The sequence below is a fragment of the Passer montanus genome, unplaced genomic scaffold (genome assembly GCF_014805655.1).
Source record: "Passer montanus isolate IOZ18808 unplaced genomic scaffold, ASM1480565v1 scaffold39, whole genome shotgun sequence".
Classification (NCBI taxonomy): domain Eukaryota; kingdom Metazoa; phylum Chordata; class Aves; order Passeriformes; family Passeridae; genus Passer; species Passer montanus.
The window spans coordinates 4499627-4524958 of NW_024368707.1; the positions used below are offsets into that span (position 1 = coordinate 4499627).

Genomic DNA, 25332 nt, shown 5'->3' on the forward strand with positions numbered 1-25332 from the left:
AGGCCTGAACTCCTTGCAAGAGATGCTCGTTCTGTTTACATATTGGTTATACCACACTTCTTGCATTCCTTGTCTACTGACTTCCTCCATCTCCTCAGCTACCCATTGTTTTCCTTTCTTTACCTTTTGTTTTGATTTCACAGCGCACTCAGTTTTCAGCATAACTTTCTTTCCCTAGAATTCAGACTCAAGCCCCACCTTTGGGACCTGGATGGATGTTTAAAATCCCTCCCCAGCAAAAAGGCACTTAGATCTGGCATTTACAATTCAGGCTCATATCTTCCAACTGCAGCTCTAAACTGCATCAAAGACTTTTGTTCCTAGCTTTTGTTCCGAGCTCTTGTTCCCTTCTCTGTTCCCTTGAAATGTCAGCAAACATGATGGCTTTGTTGGTGCCGTCAGGGTGGTCTGGCCACTTCCCACGCTGGGCATGCGGATTGGCCAGCCACGGAGCAGTCAGCAGTTCACTGGGTGTCTCCTCTAGGATGTTGTTGTTCCTCACACCGAGGCAGTGGCCTGAAGCAGCAACACTGCCATGAAATCAACAGAAAACAAATCCACCTCCAGCTGCCCTGGCTGGCACAAGGACGTGCAGACTGTTCCAAACCAGCAGCTGCTGATGCTACCAGGCAGACAGGAAAACCATGCCGGGGGCTCAGGGCTCTCCTTGGATGTTGGGATGGACATCCACCCCTCCAGACACATTCCCTGCTTTGTCTGGAGGAAGACTCCAGATATATGCATTGCTGCTGCCTCCTGAGCCAACTCACTGCAGGGCTGTCAGAACTCGGATCTCATGACTGTTCTAGCTCTGCTGACTTCTCTCAAATCCAAGGGTATGTGTATCAGGGTAGGAATAGGGTGGCCGGGCATATCCTGCCCCAGAGACTTCCCCAGATGCCCTCAGGACTGCTCTGAGATGACCTGGGACCTTCCTGACCCATGTTGCTCCTTGTAAGGTTGCAGGAGAGTCTATGCTGAGCCTAGCAGGCTCTGCCTGACCTCTGGGAACTGCCCACAAAATGTGTCTTCCTGCTGTCACAGCATCCCAAGACAGAGTTCTTGGAAGGAATGGGGAAAATCAGCTGAAGCAACTACAAAGCACAGGCCATTTCTTTCTGTCCCATCAAAGGAAACACTTTTAGCCTGCACTGCCCACCATCACTGCCCCTAGGGTTGTCCTAGCATTGCTCCTCAGCCCACCTGAAGTGTTTGTGCCAAGGAAGATCTTCAGGGCTTCCAGGGCTTTTGTTCTGCTCTCTCTCTATGCTTTGCCCACCAATATTCTGCAAAATTTTGGTCATGGCCTCTCAGTCGTTCTGAAATAACATTTCAGTTGTTCTCTGCTTCAGCCTAAGAAGCTTGAGCAACGCTGCTCTACTGCACTTTCCTGGGAAGCATTACGGTAAGGATGTGATCCAATTTAGGAATGAGCTGAGGCTCTTCCTGCTCTCTGCTCTGCATCTCTCAGGTTCAGTTGATCTTTTCCTATCACAATGCTTTTTCCCACTCTTCATTATCCATTAATTTCCTTCAATTACAGAAAAAAGGACCCTGGCCAAAGAGGAATTTTGCTGCAAGTCTCACAAAAGATCGTATTTGTCTGCAGCTTGGTTTCATTCAAGGAAGGTCATTCTGTGTCAAGCACACTCAAAACAGACAATGCCTTGTCTCCAGGTCTCCAAAACCTCCTATCCAGACACTGTCATCGAAGCTTTCAACTTGGGTACTCCTCTGATCCGTATCCAGCCTCACCAAGAGTTTCTCAGCAATCTGAGAAATGTTCTAGGCCAACACAACCTACTTCTCTTGGAGCTGATCGCACCACTGTCTTCAATGTCAACTGCAGCAAATTACAACAGTCCACCTTCTGTTGACAAATCCACCTAAAATTTAGTTCTTTTTTTCATTCTTGGCATCAGTTGAGTTCAGACACATTCCTTGGACATCCTTGGAATTAAATGGCTCACTCTAGTAGTAACAGGGAAAGTGTGGATGTTGCAGAAACACTTTGTCACAAGGGAGATTCGCAAGTATCCCCATCACATAGAATTTGCCTCTGCTGTTTCACTAACCTAAATCATAAGCCCCTTTATGGCTGGGAATACTTTCTGTATATTCAGAGCTGAGTACTTCCATACCAGTTGGCTGCAGCATCCCAGATTTATACTAGTATCACTGAGGTCAGAGGCTGGCCCCGTGCCATGCAAGCTGGGCCTCTGGAGGAGCTCAGTGGTAAAAGGCAGCATGCTGAAATGGAGGCAAGGAGTCAGAGGACTGCAAGGTGCTGGAGAAACCTTTCAGAGCCACAGTAACAAAATGAAGACACTCTTCTTCTGACAGCATGAAAATCCTTTAAACTGCTTGTGTCCCACTGTGAGAGACTCTGTGTACGGAGTGCTTGAAAGGACACATGGATGGATGCTAGGAAAGGCTTGTGGCACAACATACAGACAAGGTGTTTGCTCCTAACTGGATCCCTTGGCTTGTACAGCCCTGTTCCATCCAACTTTGTCACACTGCTCTGCACATCCCCTTCTACTCCACAGCTTTATACACCAGAGGATGCCGGGCAGGGGACATTCAGTGAGGCCAGCTGCGTCTCTGGCCCACCTGAGCAGGGGATGAAAGGAGTTGCAAGGAAACACATCAGTACAAATCCATGAAGTGCAGCTACAGCTGCCAAGGACTAAAGACCAGTGCCCTGGTCCCCTGGGCACAGATGGCCCCATGTAGAGACTGGTTTCACACAGAGCATTTGGGTCATCCCAGTTTCTAAGATGGCTCTGGGCAGAGATGGGACACAGTTGTATGAACCCTACACATGATGCACTTCCCTTGATCTGAAATGCTGGGCATGATGGCATGATTCAGCTGCATAACCTGGTTCATAAACCAGTTGGTTTTGCAGTATCCAAGCAGATGTTTGGGTGGTTGATATCTTGTTGGACTGGAATGGAAGGGGAGATGGTAAAGTGGGTGGGAGTCACAGTCAGGTGTACATAGACAAGCTTGTTCTGCTCAGAGAAAACTAAGGAAGAGTTGCAAAAGATAGTGGGGCTCTCAGGAAATCCAGTTTTGAATCTGGCTTGCCTCACCCTGACCTGAGACTCCTTTATAAATTGCATCAGGAAGGCAGCACTGGCCAACAGAACACAACAGCTAATCATAAAATGTGAAGAATATCTATTATGTGCTCAGCTAGTGACATTTTAAAGCCTATAATTTTTTGCATCTGCAGTCTCCTGGCCTGTAGTATTTATTCTCTTTCCCTTGGAGCCAAGCTAGAGACAGACTCAGATAAAAATCCTGAGATGAACACCCTGTATTTCAGGGAAATTGAAGTCAGGCGTCTGTACTTCAAATTCAGCCCCGATCAGAGCAATTTGAAAAGAGTAACTTCAAGAAATGAACAGGGCTTCAGAGAGGCATCTTCATCTCTCATTTTGGCTAAGACACAGCAAAGGCTCCAGAGAGCTCCAGAGTGTAATCCAGCAGGCTTCTGAGATATGCAAAATTCAAATGCAACTCAAGTCAGATTTGTGGGCTTGTAGATCTTTGTAGGCAACAAGCACAAGGTCTGTTTCTTCTGACTTCAGGTTTTGTTGGGAAAACTTCTTAACTTCAGTTTAGTAGCACTTGGGTAACGTCCATCCTCCTTTACACAAAAGCCTGGGCACTCCTGATAGGAACCTTTACAGAGGGTTTGAAAAAAACCATTGGAAAAACACGAATTCAGGAAACAGGAATGTTATAACATTGCTAGTGCAAAGGCAAAAGCCATTGTGTGCACACAAATTTAGAAGCAGCAATGGCAAAAAACGTTGAAGGAAAACAGCAGTGATTTTTATTATTGCCTTATATGAGTTCAGAATGCTGCAAAGTTAAACAAAGCAATTACAAAGCTGGGTATTTAAAAATACCTAATGTTTCACAGTCTTCTTTGAGATGAATCAGGTATCCAAACATCTGGGGACTGCAACATCCATCAGGAAACACAGACAGATGAGACACATCAAGACAGGAAGGTTTAGGGCTGCCATTGGAGAGACAAGGAACAGCAGGAGATTCCCGCAGCTTCTTTTGGGTCAGAAATGTTAGTTCTACATGAATGTGTACACTAAACAAAAAGAGGAAGAAAAAGAGAGAGCTAAAAAAGGTTTTTGCAAGTCTCCTGCTGTTCTGTGTCTTTCTCACTTCGCTCTGATCTCTCTGTACATGTCACTGGCTGGCAGGATGACTGCTTCCTGATTCATGATTTCATATTTTATTCCTTCTATATAAAAGGAATTTAAAGGAAATTATTACAAATAGTTTGGCCACACTGCATCAAGTCACTGGAAACTATTCCTTTATCCCTGACATTCTCTTTTTATTTTTCTCTCCTTTATTTTTTTTTTCCTTTAAGAGAAAAGTTAGATGCTTTCCTAAACACTTTCCAGACTTGAGCTATTCACAGATTGCATGTGGAAGGCAAACACAGCCCAGGCCTGGAAGAAAGACTCTCTCATGCTGGTCACCCCAGTAGCTTGGGGCGTTGCAGGCGGTGTCCTCAGCAGTGTTTCCTTTCAGAGAGCTGTGGCTGTATGAAAATGCTTTGGGTGTAGCAATCCTGTGCTCATCCCACAGGCACTTCATGAAAGAGGCAACTGTTCCATGTTGGGAATTCAGAGAAACCTCTGGCCAGCAGTGGCTGCTGGAGGCACCCTGATTAAAGCCCCATTGTTTTGCCCACTCCAGCTAAACTGCTCCCTGATGAAGCCCCTGTCTGTCCAGTGGCTTGGGAAGAAGCAAATAAGTAAATAAAGTCGTTGCTGGGAATAACAAAGGCTGGAGGAAGCAAGGAGAGAGGAAGCAACCAAAGAAAAAATCCTTTAATGCACTAGATTTCTCAAAGGCATATGTCCAGGAATTGGGTTTCTGGACTATGTTTCTTTTGTCTTTCTGACTCCTGGATCTTGCTGTACTAAGGGCTTTGAGACACTAACAAACACTTTGCAAACACAAGAAGGGGTGTTGCAGGAAAAGGGCGTTGAGATCATACTTAATCAAACTTCCTTACATTTTGCTAGCTACAGTACTGCTGTACAAGTCCATCATCTCTTTGCCTTCACAGTCCTCCACAGCCAACACAGCTGAGCCACACACTTCAGGCCATGACCTCTATCCTAATTTTAGTATATGGCTGATGTATTTCAGAGAGAAGAAAACTACAGGCTAAATGCATATTCTTGCACAGGTGTGTCTCAAAGGGGGATGAACTGAATGATCTAAAAGCAGGACCTTGCTGGAGACTGTAAAATCAAAGAAGTTTTGATTCATAGCACAGGCTTCCAAAGCAAAGGAAGCTGAAGCACACATCCTTCAGCAGGCAATGAAGATGAGCACATTTAAACATTAAGTATTGAGAGCTTATCCAAGTGAGGCAAAGCTGCTCTTGTTCACATGCATAGACTTTGGAACTAGTTAGTGACTGAAGCTCATTTTAATGTCAGTTAGGCACCAAAAGGGGAATGAAAAAATGTAGTTAGCTGATTAAAAAAAAAAAAATCACTTGCAGTGTAGTAACTCAATGACATCTCCTTTGCACTTCATAAAACCAAGCTTGTTCCAAGGGCTGAAACAAGTCAGAAATTATTCTTTTACCAACTGCCCTGTCTCACTTTTGGGTAAATATCTGGAAGAGAAGTTTTGGATAACAAGAGTAGGCGACACTTTGAGCATGTTCCTGTCTGTCCTTCACCTGTCTGTACACAGAACAGTGTCTCTTCCTCTGTCCCACCTCTACTAACAAAGCTGCCACGATGTTGAATTTTCTTCCCAGCTTTCTTCTTTACAGCCCTCTCTTCCACCATTCATTAGCAGTCTCCATTTGTTCCAATACAGTCAGTTTTGCCCTCTGACTAGTTTTTCCAGCCTTCGCCTCCTCCCTTTCAAGCATGTCGGAATTTCCTCACATGCTTTTCTCCATACCACTTTTGCCTTTATTCCCTTTTCCCATTCATTTCCTCCAGTGTCCTTTTCCATTTCTCTGCCACACTTCTTTCCTCCCAGCTGTTTCTTTGGATGCATTATCATTAACTTCTATCCATAAATTAAGGTTGGGCCTGGTCCCAAAACCAGAATCAATCAAAGTTGCTGCAGGCAACTTGTAAGGGGCAGTGAGTCAGTAATGAACCCATCCCATGGTGTGCAAGGGGAAAGCTGTGTTATTGCATATTCTCCCTTTTAAATCAGATACTATAAAATTAAGTCTTGCAGAAATTCTTTGTAGCATTTTTTTATATTTTTCTGCTTGGTTTATTTTCTTCTTTTTTTTTTCTTTTTTTTTTGCAAGATTAGCAGAAGCAGCCTGGCCAAGTTCCAGTATAGAGTAATCTCTTCTGCTATTTCAGATCCATGCTGCATTGTTTTTTCCATTTCCTAACCCCAGGGGTTAGATGGTAAATGGCTGTCATGTTCTCTTCAAAGCTAAATTGTCACGTATTGGGGCAGAAGCCTCACCAAGTCAGAAAGAAGCACTCAGGGCATGTAACGCCACCCTGGTGCTCCTCTCACACCTCAGAGGCTCTCAGTATGGAACCTGCTGAGACAGGCAAGCTGGGTGAGCCTGACCCTTTCCTGTCCTCACTCTCACCCAAGGTCTCACTCCCCAGAGCTGCAGGAGCCCACTTTTCAGCACGTGAAAACAACTACGGCCCTTCTCGTTTAACAACAACCACAGTGGGAACTTTGCACCGAAAAGAAGGTGATGCCAGCACCATTTAATCGCTGAGGGAGGTAGGATGTGGAAAAAGGAGTGCCCTAAGGTCTCTCATTGAGCCAGGCAGTGGCAGGAGCAGAGCTTGCCATGGATGTGACTCCTGCCACCTCCTTCAGGCAGTTCAAAGTCCACTCTGAGCAATTCAGCCCTCACTGGTGCACAGAAGCTGGAGTGCAGACAAAAGCAAAAGCTTTTAAGCTGCTTACATCTCCAGCAGGCCACCAAACCAGATGAGGGATACAGGTAGCCAAGCTGAGGCTGCAGAATCTCCCTCCACAGGTGAACACCCATGTTCCCTTGTAGCCTCCAGCCCTGTCTCAGCACAGGGCATGGAGTGGGTGGCACAACCCGGCGCGCACATGGAGCTCTTCCCAATATTTCAGGCAACTCGCTGCTGGTAGCTCACGAAAGCACTCAGCCAAAACTGCTGACACGTGTCAAATTCCCAAGCAGCATCACTGGGCCAGCCAAGGGAGTCTGAGGAGCCATCTGGCCAGGGACATGGAGCCCACGTGTCAGGGAGTGGCCTCTTGCTCCCAGGGCTGGGATAATTGGACATTGTTCAGCATCTGAATTGTCGCTCTGTTGGGCTGTAGGCTTGTCTGGTAGGGACGAGCTAATTACCATGCAAACTGCCGAGGGGAGGAGAGGGTCAGGGATGGCCCTCACCCTTCTTGTGCCCCATAACAAACAGGAGGGTTTTGTGCCCCCACAGCACCCTGAAGCAGAGAGGGGAGAACGGGTGGGAAAGCAGAGGTGAAGGGAGAAGCCTGTTGAATGCTTCCCATTCAAACACAAACACAGGACCCTGTCACACCTAGGAGTGGATTTTCCTGCCATACATGGAGTTCTGTTGGCAGTCAGTTCCCTGGGAACCAGCAAGCAGCTGTCAAAGCTGCCCAGAGATCTCAACAGCTCATGGTGCCACGTTTGTTACCTTCCCTTCCTTGTCCCCATCAGCCAAGGTGCTGTTTTCCACCACCACAGCCCAGCCAAAGAGCTGAAGTTTCTGCACAGACAGGGCTTCATTCAAAGTCCCAGACTCCACCCTGCCATCACCACGAGGTAAAGTCGGCAGCACTGTTGCTGCCAGCCACTTTTCAAGGAGGCAGGACTGGAGAAAAGGATAAGAATAAGGCACGTTACAAGCTACAATATCTTTCCTTAAGCACAAGAATTGATGTCAGGTGTACCTGCAGTGTTCCTTGAATCACAACTATTCAAAATCTTTTCATACCCTGCAAACATGTTCTGTCAAGAGGCAGGAACACATTTTTCTAATTTTTCCCATTCTCCTAAAGAAAACATGCACGTGTCTTTCCCCTTTTTTTGCCAAAGCTCAATTAGATTTGCTTCACAGGTATATAATGCTGCAAAGAAAAGCCTTGCAGTCACCCTTTGTCCATCTGCTAAATCCTTGCACCATCCTGCAGTGAGTTCAAATCTGTAGTAAGAGATGCATGAAAAATCCCAAACAGGGAACCATCATTAGAGCAGGGATAAGCCTCTGAAGCCCTTAGGATCCAGAGCTGCAGTTCACATCTGTTTAATGCCCAACAGCTAACATCAATAATTTAATGAGTGCCTTACATCCTGAAATATTTCACAAACTGCAAAAACAAGACTCACTCCACCCACCTCTAGGCTGGGAGGTGGCAGCTGTTGAGCCAAGCAGAGCAGCACTACGTGACAGTTTAGGACACTGGATAAAAAAACAAATCCTAGCTCCAGCAGAAATTGCTTCTGCAAAGGAAAAGACACAGCACAGCATGTGCATTTGTAAAAGAGACCCTGTCCTCTAGGAAAGAAAAAGATAAACCAGGGTTTTTTTTCAAATATTGGGGTCCTTGTTTTACCATGTGCCCAAATGGCAACATTTCCCCAAATGATGCCAAGACAGCAACTTGACAGAGCTGATACTACACTTGCCATCTTCTGAATGACCCACCCCATTCCTGTAGCAGATTTTTTTGGGCCACTCCCATGCAAGCACTAACCAGACATAAAAACCTGCTTGGGGTGTAATTGCTGCAAGCGTGGCTTAAAGCTGAGCAGCAGCACACTTACTGAGCTGCCATGCTGAGGGGCCTCAGTAGTATCCAGTTAATCTTCTCAAATCTCATTATTGCAGCAGAGTGACAGATGGGTGTTTTAGCAGGATAGAAATTAGGACTAATTAGGACTCCTAGCCCTCCTTTGTGTTTGTCACATCGGCTCCTCCCCGCCTCAAGCAGGTTTGTGAGCAGTGATGGAGGGCTGCCTCTACCTCTGCGTTCTGCCTGCCACCCTGAGGAGGACAGCAGGCACCTACATCCACCTGATCTACAGACAGGGCTGCAGGGGATTCCATTCCTTATCTAGGTTCTGGCAAGTCTGGAGGGTGACCCCAAACTGAAGTTACTGGGATATGGAACTGAATTTCCTGTCTCAGCCCTTGTTTGTGGCTTTACACAGCAAACCTTAGGCAGCAGTATGTAAGTCACTATTGAGCCAGGAGGGAAGAATGATGGACTCAATGGATCAAGACCAGCTCTTCTCATTTACTGCTCCTAAGCCTGCCTTGGGCACAGAGCTTGATGTATTGACTTTGGCAACGTGTGCATACTGCCATCCTGGCAATAAAGTTATCAGGATGGAGGGAGACGGGGAGGGTAGCACAGGGGGGAGGTAAAAAAACAGCTAAGAAGAGGGAACTGAAAACACCTGAGAGAAGGGAGAATCCTCCACGCACCCTCTGCACCCCTGAGCTATCACCTCAGGCCAAACCCCATGCTCTTCTTAGAGATTCCAGGACATTTGTTTTCACTTTTTTTTTTTTTTTGCTGCATTCCTCCTTGTTGTACTTCTGGTTTCCAGTTGGGACTGGAATGGAGAGAACAGGATTACAGAAGGAAGTCTGTTGCTCCATTTTTCTGGTTTGATTAGAAGCAGAAGATGCAATAAATCTCACCAGAGAGTTTGTTCTCATTTAGCCTCTCATGTATCTGAAATTACCTGACCAGAACAATGTAAGGAAAATGCACTACCAATTGGAGCATACTGAGAAGATAAAAACAGAAAGAGCAAAATGGCGAAGCTGCTTCCCTCTCTGATTTTGCACAAGGAAAGTAAACAATTCAGTCCCACTGACAGCTTATTTATTTCACACAAATTGCAGCACAGATGCAAAGGCTCAAGAAGGAAGCTCACCCTGCCTGATCACACCTCTGAACCTCCTGAGGTGTGGCTGCCACCACTGGCAGCAGCACCACAGTGGGAGAGGGATAGAGAAACCAGCACCAGTTGCATGTGCAGCAAAGGGTTTCCCACATGCCGGATGGCTCTGCTGTGCTGCCAAGCTGCCTGTCTGCAACAGGACTGACAGACACATTCACTGCTGAGATGGTAAATGCAGAATGCCAATGTATCAAAAATATCCTAACTGAAATATTCAGCTGCAGATAAACACACACACACACACACACACACACACACCCCTCCCAGTGTTCTGTCTGCTAAATCAGCATTTTTTGATGAGCCAGTGAATATAGATGGTGAGTTCAGGCACAGATCCAGCCTGGATTCTCAGCTTGCCTGCTGAAAGATGCTGAACATGTGAACATATTCACCATCTTTCAGGTAAAAAGGCAGTATTGAGGCCACTGTGTTTAGCGAAAACCAGCCGGGGGCATCCTTTAAGTGAAGTTTGTATTGGAGAAACTGACTCCGTGTCCTGTCTGATGCTCTTCAGGAAATAAATTACACAACTTAGTTATATCAGGAAAGTCTCCTGGCCATGTGGATGTTCAATCCCTATTCTAGAGATGGAGATATATCTCCTTTAACCATTTCCTCATGTGACAGTATCTAATGACATGACAAAATAAAATACATGCACGTTCCCAGATTGGCGAGAGCAAATAAAGGGCATGAGATTTAAAGTGAGTTTTGCATTTGGTTTGGCATTTGGTTTTTGTTCTTTTCTTAACTCTTCTGTACTTTATAGAACTAAACAAAGCCTCCTGTTCCAGATGAACAATCTTCACGCTGCTCCTGGCCCCAGAGAGCACAGGAGATAATAGCATTTCCAAAGGCATTTAGTTAGCTGAGCCCTGAGTGTAGAAGAGGGCAGTGAGGAGCTGGAGATAAATTGCAGTGAACACAAGTCAGCTGCTCAGGGCATATTTCTAAGAGCAGCAGACACAGCTGAGAATCCTGCAAAGGGATGTGAGTTTCCCCTCCCCTTGCTCGATCCCCGTGCTGAAGATGTAACACAGCTTCTGCTCCCCTTGCTCCCAGTGCCTTTCTGCTCTCGCTTGTTGCCATAGAGGCTGGTATCTGGGACTCAAAATGTGATGCTCCACTTGTGAGAGTGGGTGGAGAAAAAGGAAGATTTGCATTATTAATAATTTCCCCCACAGTATCCATTTTGGCAGCAAAGTTTCTCACTCTCCAGTCTGCTGGACATGCTTTGGCAGAAAGGAGCTCGGCCACAATGCCCTGGTTCTGTGCACCGTGGCTTTGGGGGAGGAGAGGGGGACCTCTTACAAACACCACCTGATAAAGATGTGCTACTTCAAAGCATTTTTTGTAGGCTTTCTGTTAAGCCAAGGCCCTGCACGGCTTTCAGAAGATGCAGTATAGCAGTGTATTATATAAATTAATTTATTTGGGCTGAGCAGCAGCAAAATTCCAAAACAATTAAAGAACTGGTGCTCTTTATGTAAAGACAGTTCCTTCTGAGTATTAACCAGGCCAGAAAGAGCATTAAGCAAGGCAGAAAGGATCCTTTACAATGTCCTGATTGAACATTACTTATTGACTGAATTGCCAGCAAAAACTGAAATACCAAGGAAAATCTCTGCTAGTAACTGTCTAGATTACTAAGAACATCAGAGTTGCCAGCAGGTTGAGGGAGGTGATCCCTCCCCTCTGCTCAGCACTGATGAGCCCACAGCTGGAGTCCTGTGTCCAGCTCTGGGCTCCACAGTACAAGAAGGGGCAAGCTCAGCTCAGGGCCACTGATATGACCAAGGGACTGGAGTATCTCTCACATGAGGAGAGGCCGGGATTGTTCAGCCAGGAAGGATCTATCATTGTGAATGAAGACCTGCTGGAAGGGAATGAAGAAAAGGAAGCAAGTCTATTCTCAGTTGTGCCTACACGACATACAAATCAAAAAAACAGGAGACTCCATCTGAACACAATACTTTTTTACTTTGATGGTAGTCTGAGGCTGGATCAGTTTGCTCACAGAAGTTATATTCAAAATTTTGTGGAGATATTCAAAATTCAACTGGACACAGTCCTGGGCAACTGGCTCAAGGTGACCCTGCTTGAGCAGAGGGTTTGGTCTAGTTAATCTCAAGAAGTCCCTGCTCAGTAATTCTCTGACTCTGAAACATTTTCTGCTGCAGCTAAGGTAACTCTTCCTACATGGACATTAACTCACCTAAGTCAAGGCAGCCATCCAGCCATCCTGACACTGCCTGGAACTGAGTCTGTCACACACGTCATCAGCTGGTGACACCAGGATGGAAGAAGGATAGTTTGAGCCTAGGCCAGGCAGCTGCTCCCAAATGGGAACACAGCAACTGAGGTGGAGGAACAGAAGGCAACTGCAAAAAGCATGAGCTTTGCTCTTCCCCTTTTGGTGCACTGTTAAAATCAAAAGGGCCCCAACTTGGGTGAAAATGGGGAATCTAATACAGCTGCAGGGTCCTGTTCAAGGCAGGAGGGGTGGAATAGAAGAGGACTGGCACTCCCCTGTGCACTGATGTGCCACAAGATTTGTAGTGTTAGGCACTGAATTCCTTGCTCTCACACACAGTGATCTGGCACTTGAGTGAGGGTGAAGGTTAGTACTGGTGTCTGTAACTTCATTGTATGCAAAGGCCCAACATCTGACAAAAAGGTAGGTTTAAGTACTTTCATATCTGCAATCACACTGGTGCAGAAGATCAGAAAGCCTGCTTGTGGTTTCAGATAAATGTAGAAAACAGAGTCTACAGTATTGAATTAAGTATGAAAGTTATAATAATACAGTCAGCACAGTTGCACAATGTAATTTCATTTCACAAAAAATTCAATTTATGTTATACTGTTCTCTGTGTGCATTGTAAACATACTGCAGATTTGTTGTTGTTGTTCTGGGTTTTTTGGGGTTTTTTTTGGTTTTTGGGGTTTTTTGGTTTGGTTTGGTTTGTTTGTTTTGGGTTTTATGTTGTTGTTGACAATGCAAAACACATTAACTGAAGTTATCAGCAGAGAAGCTGAAGGCTCTGGCACACGAGCAAAGGACAGCTGCGGCTTGAGGCTCTGGGAATGTATGGAAAGGAGCCACTAGTAGGAGGCTAGGAACACTAGTTGCCCTTGAAATAACCAGCAGTGCAGCTATTTAGCAGCCTTTGCATTTCAATAAGATATCTGTAGGTTTCCATGTCAGAGCTCTAAGTGTATCTGGCACCCTGTTGGTGGTGCTGGACTGGAGGCAGATGCTGGTAGCTCTCCATCCTTTAATCACCCTCCAGACAGAGATCCAGTCCAAGCCATGATGTGGGCAGTCAATCTGACAGCCACCCCACCCCAGCCCTTCGGAGCAGGGCTGGTTATACCATTACTGACAGGCTGTTTTCATTTCCCTTATTACCGTTAAAGGAGAAACACTGGAACATACATTTTTGGCACAACTCTGACTGCCAGCAAATGTTGCTGCTGTAGAACTGCGTCATCTATGCCAAGCCCAAGTTACAGATGCATGCTTTCTGAGCTCTCCAAACTAGAACCAGGCCTACACCAAAGGTTGGGATCCAAGCACTCCTGACCTATGGAGACCTCCCAGACTTGCTCATCACTTGCTAGATCAGCCTGTCTTGTACATCCACCCCTGCACTGCCAGTGTTTCATCCACTACAGCTGTTTCCCTGAATCTTTGAGAGCTGTGACACCACAAGCAGTGGAGTCCCTACTCCTTGGTTTCCAAGTTCAGATGAAATCAGCTGCTACCAACAAAGAGAAAACATTTGCTAAATCAAAATATGTGTCCTAATCTAAAACCTGCAGGCAAGATGTGATTCATGCTGTTTGCAGGGGGTGGGGGAGAAGGCAGGATCAAAGTGGGGCTCAGTGCATGCAAACCACACATCTGCCTCCTGCAGTGCTCAGTAAGGGAAATGTAAAGCAGGAGGCAACATGCAAGAGTTCTCTGCTAATCACACAGTGCTAGCAATGGAAAGTCAATACAGAACAAGGAGCTGAGCTTGCAAAATGAATGTTAAACAACAGTAACACTGTGCCACAGAGACACAAAAATCCAGGTCCCAGGAACCAGAAACAGATTGAGGAAGTAACACAAACATAATCCAAAACAAGAAGGAACAGCAAAGTAACAGAAGCAAACAGATGGCTTCTGTTCCCGTTGTTCCCAGTGTCTTTTTACTCTCACTTGTTGCCATAGAGGCTGGTATCTGGGACTCAAAATGTGATGCACCACTTGTGACAAAGGGTGAAGAAAATGCAACAGTTTGCATTATTAATAATACAGGAGGCACAGTATCCATTTTGGCAGCAAAGCTGCTCATCTCTTGTCCACCAGACACGCTTTGGCAGACACTGAAAGGCCAAGGAGCTGTCTTCCTCCCAAGGCCCAGCCTAGCTCCTCCAACTGCAAATACATGTACTCAGCTCTCAGACCCCACTGCTACAGCTCTCCTCCACTGTACAGTAACACAATCCCACTTATTTTCCCCAAAAACTTCAGAGTTCAACTGTCCCTTCTGCTCCTGTCACAATGATGAGGGGATGCAGCCTTAAATATCCACACAGCCTGCATGACTAGAGCTAGGAATAGACCCCACAGAGTGCAGGCCATGTGGCTTCCCAGCATATCAGCAGTGTGAAAATGCAGACCAGACCCCAGCAGCACACCACGCACACACAAAAAAGAGGACTAAAGCATTTCTGAGCCAGCCCAAGAGGCCATTCTTGTCCTGTTCTCCTCCCAGCCCCTGCCGCTTCCTTCCTTGAATGGAGACAAGTGTTTGCATAGCCACAGAGTAAGGTAGGTCAGGAAAGATCTAGATTAAAGGTAATTTGGCTCCACAAAAAGGTTTCTTTTCAGCTTGATCAGTTCTCGAGACAGAAATCCCCAGTGCCACAGTTTCTAATTTTGAGAGTGGGATGAATGCAGCTCTTCATTCTTCTCCAGCAGATTAAATGAGCGTGTGGCATTTTCATTTTTCCAAGGGGACTTTAAAAACAAATAAATAAAAGCTTTGTCTTTTTCCTCCACTTTGCCTTCTTTGATTCTTCTGCAGTTTTCCCAGGACTTGTTGCATGCATCACTAACCAAAAGCACCTACCCAAAAGTATGGGCATGCCCTCACTTTGAAACATCACTACAGGAAAGGCAGCTTAAAAAAATGTCCTAAGTGAACACAAATGCAGCCTTGTGTGGCACACACTTACTTGTGCTATGGACCTGCATGCACCCTCATGCTCATCCCAGCATGCTCCTACTCAAAAGACATGCAAGGGTGAGGAAAGAAAGCCACAGGGCCCAGAAAAGCTGTTTCGCATCTGTGTAGCAGGTTTAATAATTGACTCAAAAGGGAGTCTGCTCTTGAAGCAAGAATTTTTTTCCTGAGTGACAGGTCTTTTTATCCAGTCACGTATGGACAAGGCAGCTTCACAGTGAAAAGCATGATGACAAAATCACTGTTGCAGAGGACAGTGTGCTTAAGGGACTGTACCAAAACAAGCCAGCAGTATCCAAGCCCACCTTTCCTTTGTACCCAGCACAGTACTGCTGAATTATTGTTACTGCTTTCCCTCTGCACTGCTTGCCTATGCTCCAGCAAAGTCTTTGCCTACTGCCGCTCCCAGATGCATTTAAGAACCCGCTTGTGGAGCCAGGGCTGGCCAGAGCCACCAGCCTTTTGAGGCCACTAATGCAAAATGAAAACTTTGCTTATTCTTTCATTCAAATGCAGTTGTGACCAGGCAGAAGCAGCCACTGCACAGCCACACAGCACAGAAGAGTGTCATATGGGCTAGCCATGTTGTTGTCTCCTTTCCCATACTACAATCAAGGGACTTGTAAGGGTTTCCTCACGTGTCTCCCTGTGTACAAGGGAGTTGGTGGCTTCAAAACTTCTTAAACAAAGTAGCCCTTTTTCTACAGCAAGTTACAAACAAAGCCAATAAGCTGCATTAGATGAATAGATAGGAAGGGGTTTGGGTGCTACAGGCTCAGAGTGAGAGCCATTGAGGGAGCTGTGGGGAGTGTGGGAGGGGGTTGAGGGGAAAAGCTGAGCTCATTGCATCCCAACCAGACAACATCAGGCAGGAAACAGATGTGGAAGAAACCACAGAGGGGTACAACAACAGAAGAATTTAACTCTCCAGCAAAGAGGGGAATCTCAGACACACAGAGCTGACCTGCACCATAAGAACAAGGGCATCAAGTCTGAGATTTGCCTTTATGCACACCTGGTAGCACCTCCTTAGCCCAACATCTAGACACCAGCATACCAAAAAAAAAAAAAACACAGAAAACATTCCGAACTTTTTCCAAGTTCTACCTGGCTCTAAGCATATGAAGCAAAGGTAGATCTGGATCAGTAGGGGTTCCTATACAAAAGACTGGATTATCTTTTACCATCACACTCCAATTCTTGTAGACGCTATGTGCATTTCCATTTTTAAAGAGTGGAAGTTGCACCTGGCTGTATACCTGAAATTCCAGCTTGAATTTCACACCGTTAGAAGCACTAGGAATATTAAAATTCCTTTTGATCTAATTCCTCTCACTTTAACAGCTTTGACTCTTACAACAGCCTCCTCTTACAATACTTCCGTGATATAACCAGAAGCAAGATTGTTCCTTGTGACTGTTTTCTTAAGCAGTTCAGAGTGTCCTGCCCCAGCCAAAGATGGTGCACAAACTTGTGTCTTGTCTTCTCTGCGGGCCCATTCGTCACCAGAAAACTACACTGTTGTTATTACAGTAACTGAGAGCCTGATGTGCAACTCCTACTGACTTCAGCTGAGGCACAATGCATTTTTCTCCTCTGGAAACCAAGCTGGTTATCAAGAGGCAAAATATGACTAATGTTAATCCTTCAAGACTATTATCTGTTAGCCCCATTACACTGATATATTTCAATAAAGTTTGGCACAGTAAAAAGTTTTAGTAGAGGGCATTAGTACTCACTTCCTTCTGCATGGACGCCTATCCATGTCCAAAGTCTGGGCATGGACACTGCTTTCTAGTGAAGCTTTTATATTCCAAAAGATCTCTTGCCTTCAAGTGTGGATTCAGTGCTGGAAGTGACACAGGAGGGACCACGTAAAATTGGACAACTTTTCCTCATTGGTATTGCCATCATTCCTTTATGTCTGATGTGAGATGTCCTCATACACACTGCTATTTAAGCCATTGTTTGATAATTATGGTGAGAAGGAAGAGAAGTTTATTTTTCCCCAAGTTTCTAGCCCTCTTACCAAAGAAAGACTTGAAAACATAACCCAAATGCACACTGAAGTTTTGGAAAAATGGAGAGCGGACAAAGAACCCAGCAGAGATTTTGTGTTGTGGTTTTTGTGGCCTGAGTCATGATTTAAAATGCTTGTGTGCACTGATAGCAGTCTGCCCCCATAAGAAGTGTGACCAGTGTCTGTGCAGAGACTGCCAGCAGGAAAAGGCCAAGTAGGGTCAAACGTGGTACTGACAGGAACTGACTTGAAACACGGTAAATTCAACACATCTGAGAGTCTAACCAGCCACCAGACATCCATATCTGCCCATCACCACTGATCTATGTCAGATCTGAAAGAATCAGCTTAAGGCTAAAAGCTTTGTATCATGTTTTTGGCTCCTGAGCTGCTTCACTGTACCTGCTAAAGTCTTCCTATTTGATCATTTTAAAATACTTTGTAGTTCTGCTGCAGCTTTTATTGTATTATCATAAAGTTCTTTCTAACAGAGGCTTAGGTACATGGATCTGGTAAGGGAGACAGCAGGATCTTTGGCTGTCTCTGAAAAGAAATATAGCAAGTCATTAAAGAGTTACATGGGAAGAGAGGAAATGCTGATACCTTTAGCAGAATATAATTCTCTCCACTGGAATTTGGCAACAACACAGGGACTAAGGTCCTTACAGAAAGCACAAGCTGCTCGTCAACAACCACAAGCATGTAGGGACTTAGGTTGTGCCTCTCCTCCACAAAGCATCGCACAAGTAGTGCAGCACCCTCTAACTGTAAAGGTCATGTACTAACCCAGAGGGGGAAATTCCAAATTGAATCGTCTTCACTAGCCTTGGCCATCCCTGTGCTCCCTTGGTGAGCACCAGCAAAGCAGGTCTCGGCCTCTCCTTGCCTGTGCAGCTCCAGTTGCACACAGTGGCACTGCAGCATGGCATAAAGCAAACCTGAGCACGGAAAGCACAACCAATATGACTCACGTCCTGCCGGGCCCACAGCATCTTCTTTTCTAGTTAACCCTTCTGGGTGTGTTTTCTGCTTTCAGAAAGGCCCACAATAAAATGTTTGCTGGACAGCAGCCAAAGAGCTCTCCTGCTCCTCACCACTCTCAGATACCAGGAACAGTCTTAGAACTTCATTGCTTCCTAGTAGGGAACAACCTGAGACTGCATCCCACCAGTTAAACACACAGCACTGAGAAGAAAACAAAGCAGAGAGAAAGCTACAGCTTCATGTCCCTATAAAACCTGCTGCTTACAGGAGCACTGACTTGTCACTGGAATTAATTCTTAGCAGGACAACTCAACTCTCCCCCAATCAACCATCTCTCATACCCTGAATGCTTTTCTAACTTGGTTGCAAGTTCATGATGTCCCGGTGACATCTCAACCTTCCTTTTTTTCCCCAAGACATCACTTCAGCATTCTTGGTCATTCCTATTTATCCTGAGAGTCCTACTACCAACAAAATTAATATCTCTAATACTTTAATTTCTTTTTCCCTTGTCCTGATGAATTGGAGCTTCCAATCCGACTTACACCCTTACCAATAAACCTACAACAACTGAGTCTTTAATTTCTGGATCCCACAGCACTGGGCAATGGGATGTGCTACTGAACAAACAGCAGTACAGCATAAAGGAAAGGAACTTCCTATTCTCCCCACTGCTCCTCAGCATGGAGAGATAAGTACATTGGAACTGTGAACCATGCCACAAATGAGATTTGAGAAAATGTCCTTCCTTCTTGTTCTCAAAAGACTATTAAAAATTTTTTAATAATTTTACAAAATTCAATGGGATTTTAGGTAAAAGATTTTACTCATATGGCTTAATTTCAACTGCAGTAAGTATGGTTTTGCCTTTAACATTCCCCTTGCTGTTTCAAGTGAATATACTGCCTGCACCCGCCCTCCCTGTGCTGTTTTCCAGTGCTCCTGTAAACACCTGTAAAGAGTTCCTCCACCACAGAGGTCCATGGTAGCACTGGATGGAATTTATCTGTCTGCACCTCACACTGGCAAAGGGACATCATTAAGTCTGTTAATTTTTGACACTTAATTCAGTTGCTGTTAAGAGCTATGTAAGTTAAAAGATCCAGTACCTGTTGCAGACAACCCACAATGCAATTGAATGGCTGGTTTTCCCCCATACCTAAACAAATGCACATATGTAACATTTCATGCCAGTGATACATTTACTGCCCTCTTCACTGTGCAGCGGAAAATACTCCTGTTATGTAGCCCATCCCTCTGCCAGTGCGGTTCCACACTGCACTTCATCAGCCATGCTCATCAGCAAATGAAAGACCTGATTGTATAGCTCTCCCTGTACAAAGCTGACATTGCTGCTAGAAGCCTTTTTTTTTCCTTGAAATAACCTGACATTGGTAAAATTGGTCAATTCAAACTGGAACATAATGCTAAATTCGGATCATAATGCTAACATCATGGATGTTAACAGGCATGTATTTCTTTTTTTCCTCTTGCTAAACGGCAGGTCCTTCTGCTGGCCAAACTCACAACCACTTCTCTTGTCATCCAACCCACTTTAAGAAAAAACGTTCTGCTCCTTCCCTCATCAAGGACTGACCATTTCAAACTCAGGATCTCTATATTTTATTGGAGTTACCTCTTCTCTGAGCTGGGAGAATGAAGGTCAAGAGGAGAAGGAGTGAAAGCCAACGTGCTTGCAGGGTGGTGAATGTGTTAGCTCAGATGTCTCCTACACCACACACCGTACTCCACCCCATAACCCAGTCTCTGTCCTGTCTCCATCCAACAGTCCAAGGACAACATGGGAACTGTACTGGAGTCCAGTTCCTCCCTAGAGTCCTCCAAAATTCTAGTCTCATGGACTTAAGGTGGATTTTGAAATCCTGGAGGAGGCAATACTTAGCACAGTTCAGGTTTCCAAACCTGACTCCCTAAAAGCCTGTTACTCCTTTCCACTGCCAGGCAGATGGGAGAGGACATCACGACTGCTGTCAGGCTGTCTTTGTACACACTTAGGCAGCCTGAGAACCCCAGCCCAGTCCTTTCCACACACACAGAGCACTACTCATGCAAGGGTCATGCAGATGCATCACCAAAGCAACCTCCCGATCCTTCATTCATTGTGAGTAACGGGGCAGTGACTCCACTTCCCGGGGATAAATCAGCTCCAGGTTGTCTAACCCTTAGCTTTTAGGAAGGTCTGATTTGCAGTCCTGCCAGGAAGAACAGGGGGACACGCGCTTGGCTTTTCTGCAACCAGAGGGAGAATAAAGAAGCATTTACCATCCTGCCCAGAGCTCTCGAGGTACTCCGTCAGGTCGCAGCCGAACGCGCTCGCGGCTCCCTTCCTCTTGAGTTTCTGTTTGGCTCCCTTGTTCTTCATGAGGTTAGTCCCAAAAGAGGTTCACCCCCCTCCTGCCTTGCCCCCCTCCCCCCGGCCTCACGCTGGGCGACAAAATTCTTGCTCTTCTCCTCAGACCACCGCCCGTGTCCCGCTCCCAGGGAGCAACATCGGGGGTCCCGTACAGCGTCCAGCCAGAGAAGTAAACATTAATCCCCACCAGATGTTGGGCTGCTCCTGTGGCAGAAGAAGGTCAGGGCGAGAGGAGGCTCCACAGCCCGCAGCAGCAGCGATCATAGCCTGAGCCCAGAAGGGTTCTCATCAGAGGCAAGTGGGTGGTGGATGGGTGCCCGCATCAGAGCTGGCAAGTTGGGGGCAGGAGATGGTGGGGGGACGGCTTTTCCCTCAGCGCAATCCCGGGGCCCTCCACGGCCACCTTCTGGGCTTCGTCAGTCGCGCTGTCGCCACTTCCAGCAGAAGGCGTCCCAGTCTGGTCGTCCTCCTCTTGGCTTTCGGAGGAGACTGGAAGTTCAAACGGACTAATGAAAAGGGACTGGGGAAGAGTCTCTGCACAAGGCTCCTCTTTGGCTCCCCCCCTTCCCCTCCTCCTGCTTTGGACAGTTGGAGGAATGAGAAACCAGCTTCCTGTCCTGACTCCCGCTCAGTCGCTCTCTCCTTTCCCCCGTTTTACAAATCCTAGGATAATCCAGCTCAAAAAAAAAAAAAAAAAAAAAAAAGCTGAAAGGAAGTTAGCTGAGGAGGGGGGCGGAGGACGCTTTTTGGCAGTAAAGTGCGTGTGTGTGCGTGTGCGAGCGAGAGGCGAGGGAAGGCGGGGAGAGGAGCTGGGGCAGCAGGGCTGGGGATGGGGCAGGAAGAGGGAGGATTTGCCCCGGGCTCGGCAGATAGCGGAATGCCGGGCAGCAGATCGCGGCGGGGCTTCCTGCTCTACCAGCCCGCGGCTCGCCCGGCGCCCAGCGGGCTCCGGCCGGGAGCGGAGGGACCCGCAGCCTCTCCTGTAAATCGCTGCCTCTGCTCGCCCCGTCCTTCGCTGCGAGGCGCCTTCCTGCCCTCCAACATGACTCTGTCACTGCAGGATCTGCCTTCCTCTGCAGAGTGCGGGCTGGAGCTGCTGAAGTGCAAGAAGGGGACCGGGAGTGGGGGAATCAAAGAGAGGGGGAAGGAGGGAAACCTGCAGCTCCCTCCTCCCCGGCAAGCAGAAACAGATGCTGTCCGGGCATCTGAGTTCACATACTTTCGAGTCAGCTCCCAAAAAAGGCTCCCCCTGACCAACAAAGGGATTTAGATAAGGAGCTGAAATGACTCAGTACAGCAAGAAGGGAAATGGGACAGGTCTGCCTTCAGGCCCTGAGCCTTGTCTGTGCCCCCTTCACCCCACAAACCCTTTTCTGGTCCAGTTTTCAATACACTCATATGCCAGCTCATTAGAGCAGTTCCTTGCACTTACTTCATATTTTATCCCAGAAATTCAGATTTCTTTTCAGGACTGGGTATGCCCACCAGCATACCCAGGGAGGCAAAATTAACTCTCCTAAGGCTTCACTGACCCCTCTTACTCTGTGCGAAATGTAGCTGTATGGGTGTGGGTTAAAAAATGAACAAACAAACAAGATATTACAGCTTAATACTAAAAATCAGGCCAAAGTCAAGGAAAGTAGTTTTGGTTTGGAGGAAAACTGGCCAGGAAACAGGGCAAAGGACACTTTTAACCCACCTCCCTTCAAAAGCCTCAGTTCTGCACTCTCACATGGCAGAGGAGCCCCTCTACAAACTCACCACCTCACTCACTCGAGAGTAATTTTTCAGTGAAATCAAGCCTCTGACTGAAATCTGACCACTGCCAAAATCAATTCAGGTTCTGTTGGTATGGTGACTTTTTTTTTCCCTTAGAAGTGTTGGATGTTACACTTCACACATACAAAAAACACTAAGGGACCTGCTGAGGGACCTTGCACAATTATAGCTCCGATGATGCAGTTTATCATGGCAATTATCATAATTATCCCCATTTTACAGCTTGATGCCTGACAGGTTGAGGGGAAAGTGATTTGCAGAATGTGTCATAGAGATGTGTGGCCTGTCACCTCCCTGCCTTCTGCTCCCACTCGCAGGCTAAGGAGGAAAACCCAGCTCTCGCCTCCAGACCAGTGGTTGTTCTCAGGAACCCTCAGTCCTCATGAAACACTTAGAACTTCCTTGCATTTATTCTGAGCTTCTCACAGCACCTTGATGTTGAGTCAGAGCTTGGGATCCCTCCCTGCACCGGCGTGCCGCCAAAACCATCGCGTGCCACGGTGCATCCTGCCTGCCTGCCAAGGGCCGCGCTTCACACAGCCCGCGCAGACATCAGGACGCTCAGACCTGCGTGCCCTGCCAGCCCTTCCTCCCACTGTCTGGGTGGCTGGAAGATGAAGCTCTGTCCTAGCCCCCTCAGGGAGGAGGCATGTCCTGCTGCACTCAACAGCCCTTTCCCACACGGCAGAGTCCCCACACAGGACCAGCGGTGAGACAACAGGTTCACCATGGCAAGTAACCAGACCAAGTTCTTTGAAGCCCTGAACTCCCCTCTGCAGACCCCTCCCTTCCTCCCTTCCTCAGCTAAACAAGATGTTTAATCTCCCTGTGCTGGTCTCCTCCACTGCTCTACATCAGATGGAGGTCACATCTCTAACAGGGTCTGTGTCCACCGGTACTTTTGTCTGGTGACCCCATACATCATACTCTTGCTCCATCTCCATTGCCCTCCCTCATCTTAGATATGGTTTCTCTACTCCTCTCTTGCAAGTCCAGCCAAACAGAATGTCTTCAAAAGAGGATGCCTTAATTTTAAAATAATAAATAAAAAAATTCAATCAGTAAAATTACATCCTGCATGAATAAAGCTTTTTCATGCCTTCATAGTGAGGAAGTTCTGGCCCCAGAACCCTGTGCAGCATGGACCCCCTCCCCTTCCTTGTACACCCCAGCTCCAAGGCTCACAGTCCCAGAGCATGGGCACTCAGCAGCACTGCTGGGTCAGCACATCACCCTCACCCCGTGGTGTTTATGACAGGCCAGCAGGCGTTTTCAGCTGGAAGCACCATTTCTTGGTGCCATCTTTGGAAGCTATGGTGGTGGGTGCTGCTGGCTGATGAACACTGCAGAAATTAGGTGCTGCCATCTCATTTTGGTTATTTGGGGTTTGTGGTCTGCTGCCCTGATCCCAGCCGGGACCCTTGACCCTGAGTGCCCAGTGCCAGGTTGCAGGACCCACCAGCAGCCATCACCACCATGGTACCCTAGAGGGGAAATCAGAGAGACTGCCACTCTCATGACAAGAAAAAACAGTATTTGAAGCACAAGTACAGGGAAGAGAAGCTAGAAACAAAAGAGGGAACATTCCCACTTTATTCATCTAAGCTCTTTCAGATGCTGTAGGTTTGCTGTCCAGCTCCTTGTTCCCATGGAGGGAAGAGAGCTGGAGAAAGGAAATGGAATGGCAAGCGGGATGAAAGAGGTGTGTGCTGCAGTGAGAGAAAGAAACCATGAGAGACTCCAGGAGAGCTCTTGGCAGGCAGGCTGGGCTACAGGCGTGGATCTTCCCGTGCCAGGATAAGGTTCAGCAAGAGGACAGAGGGGAGGTTGCTACAGGAGTGCCCAGGGAGCCTGTGGCCAAGAGGAGAGGAAGAAGGAGGAGGAGGAGGAGTAGAAGGTCAGGCAAGGTGAGCGGGAGCCAAATAAGGGAGGCCTTACAAATAAAGCACTTCATATCGGAGCCTGAAATCAGTGCTGAGCCAAGGGATTTTTCTGAGGGAAAGGGGCAATGTTCTCCAGAGAGGAAAAAATACGAAATCTGGATTTGCGCAACCCAGGAGGCAGGGCTCTGAACTAGACTGAGTGAGCGGGGCTAAGGAGTGAGCCAGTGTCCCTCCTGTGAAAACATCCACAGACAAATTCAGGCAAACCTGGAGAGGAAAAATTCTCAGGCAAGTATAGAAAGCAACAGAGAATTCAGGGTTGAAACAGCTGCAAAAGAAGGGGGAAATCCTCTCCCTCCTAAAAAGAATAATAGAAAAAGAAAAAAGTGAATGCAGAACAGGAGCAACACAAGCCAAACCAGGGTTCTCACAGCAGCTATCTCTCCATAGAAATTCCTTCCTCATCTCTGCCAACATATGTAGAGTGTGATGGCCAGTGGCCCCACAGTGCCACAGCCGAAGTCTGAAAGCCATGACAATGACTTTAATTCCTTCCCTTTGAACCTGTAAATACAGGTCAGGATTTTAAGTCAGTTGCAAAGGCCTCCCTGTCAGCGAGGGCCACAGGTTCATGCAGGAAGGTGGGGCACCTTCCCACCCCGCTTCACTGCTGATCTGCCATGCCTCACCCGCCCTTCAGCTTGAGAACGGATGTGGTGAGCCAGCCTCGTGTGTGAATGAACATAGCAGAGATAATGACTTTACAGCTCTTTACCATTCTCTGTTCTCACAGACAAGGTATGGGTGACACCAGGAGCACTCCGAGAGCCTGAGGAAGGAGCTTTGGCCATTAGGTCTAAGTATTTCTTACCCTTCCACTAGGAGCTGGGGGCCATGGCTGAGGTGCTGCTCAGGCTATTTCTGGGCACCCATCTCTCCCCTCCCTGCTGCATTTCCTTCATTGTGTTTGAGCTCTTTCCTATCTGTGGCCTTTAAATCTCCACCGATCTGCCAGGCGCCACTCAGCACAGAAGAGGGGGGAGGCAGACTCAGAGAGGGGGAGATCTGAACCCCTA

The 25332-nt window shown here is 46.9% G+C and overlaps 1 protein-coding gene across 1 annotated transcript in view; it reads right to left on the bottom strand.

The window, feature by feature from the left end:
* Positions 1 to 21250, bottom strand: part of ARHGAP31 (Rho GTPase activating protein 31) — a 60208-nt gene extending 38958 nt beyond the window's left edge. The window contains exon 1 of the mRNA XM_039717887.1: positions 20504 to 21250. Within this exon, the coding sequence (XP_039573821.1) occupies positions 20504 to 20603 (100 nt within the window). The 5' untranslated portion in view covers positions 20604 to 21250. The remainder of the gene's footprint in view (positions 1 to 20503) is intronic.
* Positions 21251 to 25332: the final 4082 nt, after the last annotated feature.